Source organism: Macrosteles quadrilineatus, unplaced genomic scaffold (assembly GCF_028750875.1).
Source record: "Macrosteles quadrilineatus isolate MER2022 unplaced genomic scaffold, UCM_ALF_1.0 Scaffold_3__2_contigs__length_128488019, whole genome shotgun sequence".
NCBI lineage: Eukaryota > Metazoa > Arthropoda > Insecta > Hemiptera > Cicadellidae > Macrosteles > Macrosteles quadrilineatus.
The window spans coordinates 45,014,310-45,027,906 of NW_026542596.1; the positions used below are offsets into that span (position 1 = coordinate 45,014,310).

At 34.9% G+C, this 13,597-nt stretch overlaps 1 protein-coding gene across 2 annotated transcripts; it reads right to left on the reverse strand.

The window, feature by feature from the left end:
- Nucleotides 1–2,566: 2,566 nt before the first annotated feature.
- LOC128988826 (uncharacterized) lies at nucleotides 2,567–9,609 on the reverse strand. Of its 2 annotated transcripts, none has more exons than XM_054410506.1 (4): nucleotides 9,341–9,609; nucleotides 8,391–8,576; nucleotides 3,737–3,896; nucleotides 2,567–2,691 (listed from the first exon to the last, which is right to left on the reverse strand). In XM_054410506.1, the coding sequence occupies exons 1-4, from the start codon at nucleotides 9,531–9,533 to the stop codon at nucleotides 2,664–2,666; spliced, it is 567 nt and encodes a 188-aa protein (XP_054266481.1). In that variant the 5' UTR covers nucleotides 9,534–9,609; the 3' UTR covers nucleotides 2,567–2,663. The 2 variants fall into 2 exon arrangements, with proteins under 2 accessions (XP_054266481.1, XP_054266480.1); XM_054410505.1 differs by having other exon boundaries at nucleotides 2,567–2,702.
- Nucleotides 9,610–13,597: the final 3,988 nt, after the last annotated feature.

Below are 13,597 nucleotides of genomic sequence, written 5' to 3' on the forward strand. Positions count from 1 at the left end.
TTATTTTATTTATTTACCAACGGCAATACACCAATTTACAAAGACAATAAGTTAGTGTTTGACAGCTACAAAAGTGAATGTTTGTGCTTATGACTATATATAGTGTTATACAGGGTGATCAACTCAAGGAGGCCACCATTGGGATATCGGAAACGGTAAGAATTAGAGAAAACTTTAAATGGGGGACATTCCTTTATTTTTTGTGGCAGTTAAAAATATGATTTTATTTTTTCGAAATTCAGCCGCCATTTTCCAAAATGGTGGCCAACTTTGATATTTCTTACGGAACACCCTATATTTTATCATGTTTTCGGATAGAACAGGCAATTTAAAAACTTTTTTATTCTTGGAATTTTTTCGATAAACCCACTCGTTTAGGAGTTACAGCCTATGGAAAAATGACTTCCGGTGTACATTTTACATCATGTAGCTCATAAAAAAGTAAGTTTATAGCAAAAATTCGAAAAGTAAATAAGTCAAACAAGTCTTAAAATTGCATCCACATTCCAAAAAGACCATAAAATTCGCTAAAAATATTAAATCTATTATTTTAAAAATGGCGGTCATTTTCCAAAATGGCGGCAAACTTGGAAAGTGGAAAACTGTGTATTTTATGGTCTTTTTGGAATGTGGATGCAATTTTAAGACTTATTTGACTTATTTACTTTTCGAATTTTTGCTATAAACTTACTTTTTTATGAGCTACATGATGTAAAATGTACACCGGAAGTCATTTTTCCATAGGCTGTAACTCCTAAACGAGTGGGTTTATCGAAAAATTTCAAAAATAAAAAAGTTTTTAAATTGCCTGTTCTATCCGAAAACATGATAAAATATAGGGTGTTCCGTAAGAAATATCAAAGTTGGCCACCATTTTGGAAAATGGCGGCTGAATTTCGAAAAAATAAAATCATATTTTTAACTGCCACAAAAAATAAAGGAATGTCCCCCATTTAAAGTTTTCTCTAATTCTTACCGTTTCCGATATCCCAATGGTGGCCTCCTTGAGTTGATCACCCTGTATAGTCTATGGTAGTATTTCTAGGATGGTTTATGGTTAATGAATACAAAACTATGGTATAGTATAAATTGATTTTGGTTAATCGTGACAACAAACTTCAACAGTTTTTCTAAGAGATCAATATTGCACAATTAAGTATCTGGTTAAAATTTTTATTTTCTTTTACAACATTAAATGGTATACCGACGGACAGACATAATGAAAAACAAACTATCAATGTGTACAAACCCATGGTACAAACGCATACAATCTATCTGGTTATAACGCATACAATCTATTGATGGTTTATCTTAAAAAAACATTTTACTAACATGAGTTCAAATGGTACAAATCATCATACTGTCATTAAAACTGTATATTGACACAAATTAAATCTACGACAAAATTTGATAATATGAAACATATTGGGATAAATAGTTTAAAGTTACACATTTTCCATAATCGCAAATCCTTTTTTTGGTAGGAAAAACTAAATTTCGTTAGTAGGCTATAGTCCAGGCAACGAAAAGGTTAGAGGGAAATGTTTGGAACATGATTTCTGACTTCGTAACTTTGATTAGTTAGATTTGATTAGCTATCGCAATTTAGGAGGTAAATGTACCAAAAATCCCTACCTCTAGCCCTTGTGCTGTGGTGGAGGGAGGGGCGCTTGATGGTCCGATTTTTCAGTTTTTTGTAAAAATCTCGGAAACTATGGGTCCAAGTAAAATTAATTATGGTCATATACAAAATGAAAGCTTATTAAATTGCCAGCAAGATTGTAAGTTACTATTTTTCGATAATATGCATTTTGTGTTTTACCATCAAAAGTTTGTAAATTTATAAAAATAATTTTTTTTCTAGTGGTTTTTCTTCTTTTTGGGTGAAATAACTGACAATTTTCTTCTATCTCAACATACGTAGCAAGTTTCATAAAGATGGTTGAAAAAAATCTAAAATCAAAATGTTTATGTAAAAATTACAAAATGGTGGATACCTGGTTAACGAAGCGATTTTGGAAAAATGTTATTCTTGAATTTCTCTTTATTTTCACTCAAGGAATCACTACGTATAAATGTCATCACCTTTTTTAACACCCTGTAATAAGATAAAAACTCAAAATTAATTGTAACTATAATTATTGATTTTACTTATGGCGGTCAAATTAAATTTTAAAAGACCTGTTGACTGGCAGTAATATTGCAACTCAAAGTGAACATAGTTTTTGGTAATAAGTTTTTAAATATGGCCATAAAGGAAAAATAATCGTATAATCTATAATTTCCACTTGATTTATTTTAACCCTAGTTTTGTTGAGTATTGAATATGAACTATCTAATGCTTTGTATGCATGTAAATTATGAAATGTTTTTGTGTTTTTTGTCCCAGAGTTTGGACTCTTTCATTTAGAGCCTGCTATCCTTACATCCAAAAATCCTTGTAGTCTTACATGGAGTAAAACATCCAAATAAAAAGTTAACGATAAAACACAAAATTTGTCCATTTTAAATCTGACACTTTATTAGTTTAAAGTCGTTTACATTTTCATTTTAGTATTATTACTAAAGCTTTTCATCTCCAGTTTTCATTCACTATATATTTTATTCAGTCACTCTCACACTCTTTAGCTTGGTCTTGATACTCCCTTATCTTCCTTTGTCTATCAAACCATTTTACAAACCCACCTTGAACTGAATGCACACTAAAATGATTACACATACATAAATATAATAGGTATCAATTCTCAATTAAATTAGGTTAACCAACAAAAACACTAAAAAATTAAGAAAATGCTATGCATGTTAGTATCCTTAAAAACGAATGTAGTGTACATACTTTTGTGGTAAATTGCTATATGTTTAGAAAAACATACTATCACAAACTAAATAAATTATCTTTTGTACCATGCAAGGATTCCTAATTTATTATCAACGATTTAGATCTGCACTCTAAAACTATAAAAGTTGTGCAGCTCTATAAGCAAGATTATGGCCTCCACGGTCACAGTAGAGTGTCAAATCTAGGTCTTCGGGTGATGACCAGTCGTTGAATAAGCTAAACCATTCTTAGCCTATCACAAAAACAGTTCAGGTATCAGCACAGACAATAGTATCAGTCACTCCCTGCACAACGACATTTCAGAACATTACAGAATCCAGGAACGTTTTGACAAGACTCGACATACAATCGTCACCCACACTCCAAAATAACCTACAAACGATGAAGCACAAGAACCTCTTCAGTTAAATAGCAGTTTATCCTGAAGATGGATTATTACCATTGACTATTGGATACTGAAGTATTAATAGTCAAAGTTATTACCCAAACGAAATGTCTGCCTCTAGTTAGTTTAGATTATTCAACGACGTGGTTGCAGATCCGGCTTCGAGTGGTGTAGGGCCCAGTACAAAGATACAGAGCGGGCCCCTCACTACTATAAAAGTAGTAGCCTATCCCAAAAATACTAACAAAAATCTCAATGCATAATGTTAATACTTATACTCCCCTCTTTTTATATCTTCACAATTGACATAATTTATATAACTTTCACTACTTTTTCCAATTTTTTCACCAGTTGCGGGGTCCTGTGCAGCCACAGCTTTTACACGTACCTGAAGCCGGTTCTGCAAGGTCATCATCACCCAAAGAACTAGATTTGTCAACTCTTCTTATAATATCAAACCAATTTGATCATACTGCTAAACAAGCAATAGTTAATACATATTATTAAAAAACCTTTCATATCCCAATTGCCGTGCTTTCTTAGCCGCGTGAAACGATCTTGACCCTCTTTGACATACGAATATGATAGTTTTATCCTTAGTTGGTTTCGCATTGCAATATTTCCTTAAAAAATCTTCAGGAGCCATTTTTAGAGCTTCATCAAGTTGATGTACTGAAAATAAATAGTAGTTAGCACCTAATCAATTCACTAAGTTATAAGAATTTGATTGGTGACAGATCACAGTTTCCATAAGTTTAAATTACCGGTAAATATAGTTCCCGCTACTAAGTCAAACAAAGACACAGCACAGGAATAGAGGGCCATTAAACAGTTTTTTTCGTTTAGAGGGGTTCATCGTTTAAAATATTTTGTTCTACAAAAACACAATTGAAAGGAAATTTTGGAAAATTGCTCTGTACATGCTCTCCTAGTAAATCATGTGTTATCTCCCTCTGCCCCCCTTACATGACCCCTCGTATCTTAAAGTGATAAGAATTTGAAAGACTTCCAGATAACAGCACAGAATAAACACATTAAAACCAAGGGAAAACTGTTGTGCTGTGTCATTTTTGTACACTGTTCGTCTAGAGAAGGAGTGGGGCTCATGGCAGTAAGCATCACTAATAATATAAGTGACATCTCTCTCCAAAGTTCGATAATAATCTGACTGCAACATCGCAGAGTTTTGCTTAATTGCTTGGTAGAATCAGTTTTCCATCTTTCCAGATCCCATCTTGAAGCCTGATGCCAATAATAGAGTTTTTTTATTATTGGGAGATGATTTAACAACTGTTACATACCGGTACTTGACTTGCAGCCTTAGCGGACTATCTGCTCCTTTTTTAATTCCCCTAAGAAGGCAAGTCACCTAAGCTTTAATTGTCTTTTTTTCTATCTACCATGACAATCTACAACCCCAAAATTCAGGTTATAAATCAAGCGTACCAAAAGTCTTATTTCCATTCTACTCTTACTCTTGCACTCATATTAAACTTTTTATTATTACCTTATTCAGTAAAGTTATTGAGTATACACACACAGTACTCAATAGCAAAGTACCGTATAGGCGACCTAGAGGGTTAATTCAAATTGATGAACCATCTAATAGTAATGCAACACGTTAATGAGTTCAAAACTGCTTTCTTTTTCTCACAAATTTAAATAATAAATGTTAAAATCCTAATTTTTGCAGTGGTAACAGTTCAATAGTTGAATTTTGGTCACTCTGCGATTCCCTTTATTCACTTTCATTTTTGAAAGAAACAAAAATATATATATGACTAATAATATATAAAATTATATAAATATCTATATCTATATTACTAAATACGGTACGCCAACACAAAATTTGCCTAGTTTGAACTCCTCTGCCATTTCTTGACCGATTTTGACCATTGAGAAAGATTTGATTGGAAATATCGTGTCACGTAGATTTGCAAACTCCCTTTATCATTGCTATTCAATGTATCATTTACTGACTTGGTGGGAATTAAATTAAATATTTACTATTTAAATTTGGTTTTGCGTACATATAACAATGCAAAAAAATGGAGAAAGCCTGGACAGTTTGATATATTATTTCACCAAATAAGAAAAATGAATTGACACAGTACTACATTTCTTGAGCAATCCTTGAAAGAATCGATTTTCAAACTATGGAAACACAAAAAAGTCATAGAACGCCACCAAGTAGAATAAATAGATAATTGTTTTTTAGGAATTTATCATCGTTATTACCCTAGAAGAACACCTACAAAGTTGAAAATTCCTTTTAGCCGAAGTGTTTCCATTTTTAGTAGAAAACATGTATTAACTTTGTGATAATTGCAGAGGAAACCCCCATCTTAAGCCAAATAAAATTGTTACAGCAAGAACATTAAATATATGTTTTCTTTTCATAAAAGTCAAGTGATTTTAGAAAAATACTAGCTGACCCGGCGAACTTCGTATCGCCTAAGTTATAGGTTTCCCCTAAGGCCGCGGCTCCACTTGCCGTAGATTGCAGCGCTGCAAATTGTAGCTGGTCAGTTGAAGAAATGGGAAGGCAGCGATCAAACGAAGGTGGCTCCACTAGCGACAGTCTGCAGCGCGCTACATTTTACGGCGCGCCGTAGAATGTAGCGTCGCGCGGGAATGGAACTCGGACCATTTTCACGCTACATTTTGCAGCGAACAGGTGGCTCCACTAGCTGTAGATTGTAGTGCCGCGTCAAAGTGTACGTACAACCGACCAGCATACAGGCACGAGACACACGCTACAATCAGTATCGACTTTTTAGTGTCCTTAGTTTTTGATTTTTGTGGATTGATTTGTAATCAATGGAGCCTGAACTATAGACTGTGAAATTATTATATTATAAATTTATAACTTATTATATCGGGAGTGTGGGGATCTTGTTTTATAGAGGTTGTGTAGGGGGTTTCTACTTTATACATATTATAAATTAATACAGTAGTGATTGGAGAAGCAAATACGTAAACACATTCAATTTGTTTTTAAATGCAGCAGTCGTCAAATTGTTATGATTAGCCCTATAATGAAAAGTTCCTAATGGTTGTTTTAGATTATTATTAATATGTACAACAAAAACTCAAGAAACTCATTGATATTCAGCGTAGGCCTACTTTGGTTAGACATATTACTTCTGAGGGTAAATGAGTGCAATAAAAAATAAAAAATGGAAATAGAATAGAAATAGAGATAAAATGACCATTACAGTAAGAGTAGGTAATTCGACACACCCAGGATTGATGAAGCGAGGGTTCACTGTATAAAATTAATTAGTTAAAATTCAGTACACTAAAATTGCATTAATGTCACTGAAAGCCGTTCCCCTACTCCAATTGCTTCTCTTAGTTTGGTATTCTTCTTCTTCAAACGTGTTGATACTGTCTGAATACTTTTGTAGTTTAGTATGCAATGTGTAGAACATCCCTTCGGACTTTCTATTGCTTAAAATTGGATGGATCCAACATTTTCGGATGCTGTGATCGGCGTCGTCTTGGTAAAAGTACACTGATAACAACAAGACTACGAATGTTAATTTGCGGCATGATCCAGGGTCAAATTTACCTCCGCGCTACACTAAACTGCTAGTGGAGCCACGGTGCATGTGAGGACGCTGCAGATTGTAGTTCGTACTCTGCTGCTAGTGGAGCCACCAACTGTCGCGTGTAGCGCGCTACAATTTGCAGCGCGACGATTTACGGCAAGTGGAGCCCCAGCCTAAAAGACAGACCGATGGAAAGAAAGTACCGTTACGTTTAATTTTCAAGATGATCTCGTTCGCATCGCTCAATCACGTCCTGGTTGAAGTTCGTTCGCTACGCTCACTCACCTTTGGGTTGGAGCTCGTTCGCTACGCTCACTCACCTTTAGGTTGGAGCTCGTTCGCTACGCTCACTTGCCTTCAGGTTAGCTCGTTCGCTACGCTAACTCGCCTCCAGGTTGAAGTTCGTTCGCTACGCTCACTCACCTTTTGGTTGCAAATTAGCTGTTGTCATAAATGTAAAAGAAATAATAGTGCTGCACCCTGTTGGTAATCTTTGTAACTTTAATGCTATTGAACATCATAGAACAGAACCAACTTGTTTAATTGAAACAGCTGTTAAGATTCATTAATTCCATTTCTCATAAGGTTAACATGGGAAACTCCAGAGCCACTGGGGCGGAGCCCTTTTAAGAATTTCGAAACGGGAAATAGTTTACGTCCGATTCGCATACCTACAGAATTTACACACCAAATTTCATAACGATCGGTGAAGTCGTTCCGGAGGAGTTTGCAGACAAACACTGTGACACGAGAATTTTATATATTAGAGAAGATAATAATAACTTTTATGGCCCTAAAATGTTCAAGGAAGTTAATATTTTGTTTAGGCATATTATGTAATATTTTACGATTTTCTTTTTCAACTTACTCTTAGCTATCTGAGTTAACAAGAATTGCATAGAAACTTAGAAAGAATTTGCTCACGCCAAACTCAAAATAATAAATCACTCATCAACATCAAAATATTAGCAATACATCCAAGAAACTTTTACTTTTTAAATAAAACTTTCATTGAAGATGCAATTAGTATTCACAGTTAAGGGAAACAAAAAAATCATCTGAAAAAACATCAGATCTTTTCAGGTAAATATAATTGACGTTATTAAAGCCACTAACCAAAAGAATGCCAATTGAGGCATATAAAATTGTGAAAGACAGGTTACCTACACAGGAAATCTGGTAGTTCTTGGTTATGTTATGTTAAGTAATGTGAACAAATGTTATCGTTATTTAAAAAAAAAATCATAAAATTTTAAACATACTGGCAACAATGGTGGTACCATGTTTCTACATTATCAATGACGAATATAATAATGGACAATCTAATTCGGCTATGAGTGGGAAACATTTGTAGAAAACACTAAGTAAATAAAAGATCAGCATTTGAAAAATGATAAAATATTTACAAGGAATGTTGATTATATCGAACTGGTATGGACATGTGAGTATTTCCATTAGTTACATTATCTTTGAGTTGACTCTTTTAAACTCATCGGAAATTATGACTGCTATTCGTTTTAAGACAACACCTGTAATACTTTGAAATTGCTCGAATTCGAGCAACATGTACACTAGTAAAAGATTAAAGTACACTTTACATTCGAACACTTACAAGGGACACAAATACTCCCAGGCAATACTCCAGATCTCCAAGTTTCCCTTTCAGTTCTGACATCAATCAGCACAGCATTACCATTCTTCAGAAGACTTCGTAGTTCTGAGAGACAAATTGGAATGTCTTCGTATGCCTCTTTCGAAGAGAGTCTTTGGAAATTAGCAATACAGCAGGTATTCTTACCTAAATTTAAAGGATCAAGCTCAATATCAGAGTGCATGATTTTGATTGTAAATATTTGTGGACAACTCGCAATCTCTTGGGGCCTGACAGTTTGACCATCTAAAGTAAAATAAACAAACCTTCACGTAGAAATGTGTTCATAACTCCACCAAAAGAGCTGATTTAACTGACATGTGGTCATGTCCGCTTCAGTAATGGACCAGAGGCGCAAGAGGTTTTTGGTTTGTTAGGGGCGCAATGATGATAAAAGTGCTGATATTGAGCCCACAAGGAGGTGGAAAGATCGCAATTCTCTATTGGGCCAAACCGCGACCCTTCATATGGTGCATCAAATATTCAATAGGGTTCAAGTTTAAATAATGTTTCAGTCAGGTCCGATATGCAGCTCATGAGAAGTTCACCTGTTTCAAAGTGAGAGGCAAACTTAAATAAACCCCCGTAAGTTTAAAATATTTAAATATCCCCATACCTTCAACCAATTGCATAAAAGTCCTTAGGAATTTTCTTTAGCGCAAGCAAGTATCTTGTTTGAGAGTCGCAGGAAAACGCACTCCTCTACAAACAAGTCACAGTATAACACAATCTGTTAAAGAGCATAGTGGATTTTAAATTTAGCTTTTCACACTAAAATCCATGGCCCCCACCAACGACACCTCACAGAAAAATAATATAAAATATAAACTACAACTAATATTCAAGAAAAGATAATATCAACTGAAATGCAATTGATAAAACTGTATTATGGTGGTATAAGAATCTCTTACCTGTGGTCAATAAAGTATCTGTATTTACTGATTGAACAATAGATGGAACTATGGCTTTCAACTGACTTTTCAGCAAGTTGTTATGTATGACTCTATTAGAGTTCGTCCATATTTTATTTGTAATTTTCTGATATATTTGATATTCTTGGAACAGTAATGATTTTGAACTCCTTGCAAGTAGGTTGACAGACATTTTCACAAATAATTTAGGAAACTTGCAATAAATCTTGGTCTGTAGTAGCTTGACTTATTTCTTGGTTGACATTTTGATAATGTTGATAAACAACTTGATGATGGACACAATACAAACACAAAGCATTTATTTTTTTGTCAGCTGATTTAGTAATTTTATGACAGTTGAAATTACGTGATACAGTGATACATGCATTGTTTGCTGCATTGAAATGGTGATACATGCATTAAATGTTGTGATGTGTGTGTGTGTGTGTTTAGTGACATCACGGGAGAATCAAGCAACATGTTGTATTATGATTTTCTGGTATATCACAATTTTTTTGCAATTGCATAATGTTCTCCCTTTTGGATAAGGATTAGGCAAAATTTGTGTTAGAAATAACGAATGAATAAATAAATCTGAAAGAAAAAAGTGGTTTCCAATTTTTTTTATTATTATCTGTACGAGTATTATTATAGTTTTACCTCCAGTTGTTAATAGACCATAATAAACAAGCATACAAAGCTTCATTGTGATAAGTAAAGTATTCTAAGAGTAATAGGTACCTAAAGTTTGTCAATTTAACATGCGTGGTATAGGACTCCAAATAAGAACGCCTTCGCAATGAAAACGCTACAACAACGCGTTCCTGTATTGCGGGTATTGCATTGACTTTCTGCAGGCATTTTTCGAATATGGATACTGTTTACTGACTGATTACATGAACCGAATCATTTTTTTACCACCACTGAACTGAATCGAATCGAATCGGAATTTCGATACATTTTGGATGCATCGCACTTTTTACATAGAGAAAAGCAGTATTCATCATAATGAATACAGTATAAGTGTATTTTACCTTAGTGTATAAAACTCTTGCCAGCTACAAAACTATCAGTCCTCGAAATGAAAGCAATCTAGTAATCGCTGTTCGCAATACTTCAAGAGGGTGCATTCTTATGCCAGAGATGGTATTTCCAAAAATGTATGCTCCAAAAACAATGTTAAACCAGATTTAGCAGCGTTTGGTGCATCACAGTGCAAGTTTGGCTTCTTCAGTGCTCTGGAGAATGCAGGCACACTTTTCCAAGATATGTGACTAGAATACATTAGATGACTGTGTTCAAAAGATATCCAGCCTAAGGCCATTTTAAAGGTATATCATCTTAGACTCACATAATGGAAGATGTCATGGGGGATATAATCGTAGTCATAGCCTCCGTACTAACATTTTGGGCTATCTGAATTACCCATCTTGTGAGTAAGGCAAAAAATACAGTATTTTTATCTAATAAGAAAAACCCATTTAATCAATTTTATCTCGCTTAAAAGTAAGCTGAAATTAAACATCTATTTTAAATGGCTTCATCTTTTATAATATTATTAATAGGATGAGAAGTCTATAGACACTTATAGCAAACAAAGATTTACTCAAACCAAATCCTGATTTTTTAAAGGATTATATCAACTAAACTTATGGACGGGATTGTAATTTTAGCTTGGTGCAGGATTTTTAGTTCCTTCCTGATTTTTGGGATGTAAGTTTTCATCCAGTGGAACAAGTGAAACTTTAGTTTATTGAAAATGTTGAGTGAGGATTCTTGCAAATAGCAACATTGGCAAATAAAATCAACTTTTGGACTATATTGAACTGTTTTACACTGTGACGACTGTGGTCCGTGATTGTGGCAATCTCAGGCACATCATCATCGTCAGCCGCCATATTGTTAACATCTCCGGAAAAATGCATAGTGGTTATAATAGCAAACTAATACCAGACTTGATCAGGAGAAGAGTCAGAATATTATTTTATCGTTGATAACAGTACCTGGCTGAAAAATATCATTGACATTCAATCTACAGTATCATTTTTAGTCTTTTACCTAACCCGCCATGTTAAACTTCCCTATCCCAAGCGTGATGTATACAGCTTCCTTACTGTACTTCTCGAGTGATGTAAAGTATCAAAAACTCACTCGGTGATGTAATGAAACCCATTTAAATAACATTGAGTGATTAACTTAAAAAATATACCTCTATGGAGCCAACGACGTTCAACGCTAGAAATCAGCTGTGCTCTTGAATTGTATTGTTATGTTTTGAAGAATTTTCCTAACCTATCTTTTGTTTGTAAATGAAATGAACGTTACTGTTAGAAGATGAGTGAAATGGATGATGATTACTGTTCGTAACCTACTGTATATTGTCGGGTCAGGTAAAATCTTGTACGTTACACCTTACGCAAGAGCGTGTTTACATCACTTAGCTAAATTATGCAACTCGCTTCCGCTCGTTGCTCAACCTTCACCTGCGTGATGTAAAAACGCTCTTACTACACTTGTAAGGTAATAGCTATTTACATTACAAGTGTAGTAAGAGCGTTTTTACATCACGCAGGTGAATGTTGTGCAACGAGCGAAGGCGAGTTGCATAATTCACCGAAGTGATGTAAACACGCTCTTGCGTAACGTGTAACGTACAAGATTTTACCTGACCCGACAATATTCAGGAGGTCACGAGCAATATGCTTCATTATCAATTTCACTCATCTTCTAACAGTAACGTTCATTTTCCTACAGTCACCCGACAAAGTTGGCTTCCTTGTACTGTTTATAGTACAGAAAGCTGCTAATTGCTGCATATTTATACTTTGCCGTACGGTTTATACTTTGCCGCACGGTTTATACTTTGCCGCACATCAGGATTCCAACGAAACAACACAAAACAGCGTGGTTCTATTATGCACGTAATCCGTGTCCGCTTGGAAATAGGTTGGCAACACTTAAAGATAATAATACTATGAGCAGCTGATTGACTATTATAACTACGATTTAACCTGTCATTTCGTGTTTATAGTTTAGGTATTTCTGAACTTTCTGGACTTTTCATTTAAACGTTTTTAAACCATTCCTACGATCTTAATAAACAAGAAAATGCCTTTAACGCATTTTTTTAGGCGTGGAAACCACTTTAAATTACAAAAACATACGGAACTATATTCTCAAAACGCGGAGCACATTTCTTGCCGAGGAAAAATAGCGGAGTGATACAGACCGCGGGTACTACTTTCTCTAGAGCACCTATTTGTGTTGCCAGCTGAACCTAAAAACGTGTTGTATAGTGTTTGAAAGACTAATTATTTATATGCTTTATAGTGACTGTAGGAAAAATATAATGTGTAACACGAGTGAAAAAGGCCTTTGCTGCACTCGAGATCATTCCGCACTCGCCTGCGGCTCGTGCGTAAACATTGCTCTCGTGTGCAGCAAAGTGCCACTTTCACCACTAGTTACACAAATAACTATTTCAAACAAAAGCTAGGTTAGGAAAATTCTTCAAAGCATGACAATAAAATTCAAACACAGCTGATTTCTAGCGTTGAACGTCGTTGGCTCCATAGAGGTATATTTTTTAAGTTATCCACTCAATGTTATTTAAATGGGTTTCATTACATCACCGAGTGAGTTTTTTTCAACTTTACATCACTCGAGAAGTAAGGAAGTTGTATACATCACGCTTGGGATAGGGAAGTTTAACATGGCGGGTTAGGTAAATAGCTATTACATCCCTTTATTGGCTAAAGAATCAGCTGATCCTAGTTAATAACAATGCTGCCATTTTATTTTTAACACACATCTTAACACTCATCAGTTTTTTTCATACCGGTGTTAAAAATAACCTAATTATTTTAAATGTAAATATGAAAGCATAAGTTTAGGATTTAAACATGTACAACTATCACCACATTTGATTTATTTATAAAACAAATTTGCTGGCTCTAAGGTCATTAGGAGAGAGAGCAGTGAAATAGGACAACGAGGGTAGATCAGCTGACAGTTGAGGTTTTGTATCCCACTCCTGTAGGCAGTCCTGTACTGCCAGTGTTCCTGGGGCTCCTCTGGGGACATACCATCTACTGGGACTCTACAACACACAGTGAGGAATAGAGTGATGACAACGAGGGTAGATCACCTGACAGTTGAGGTTTTGTATCCCACTCTTGTAGGCAGTCCTGTACTGCCAGTGTTCCTGGGGCTCCTCTGGGGACATACCATCTACTGGGACTCTACAACACACAGTGA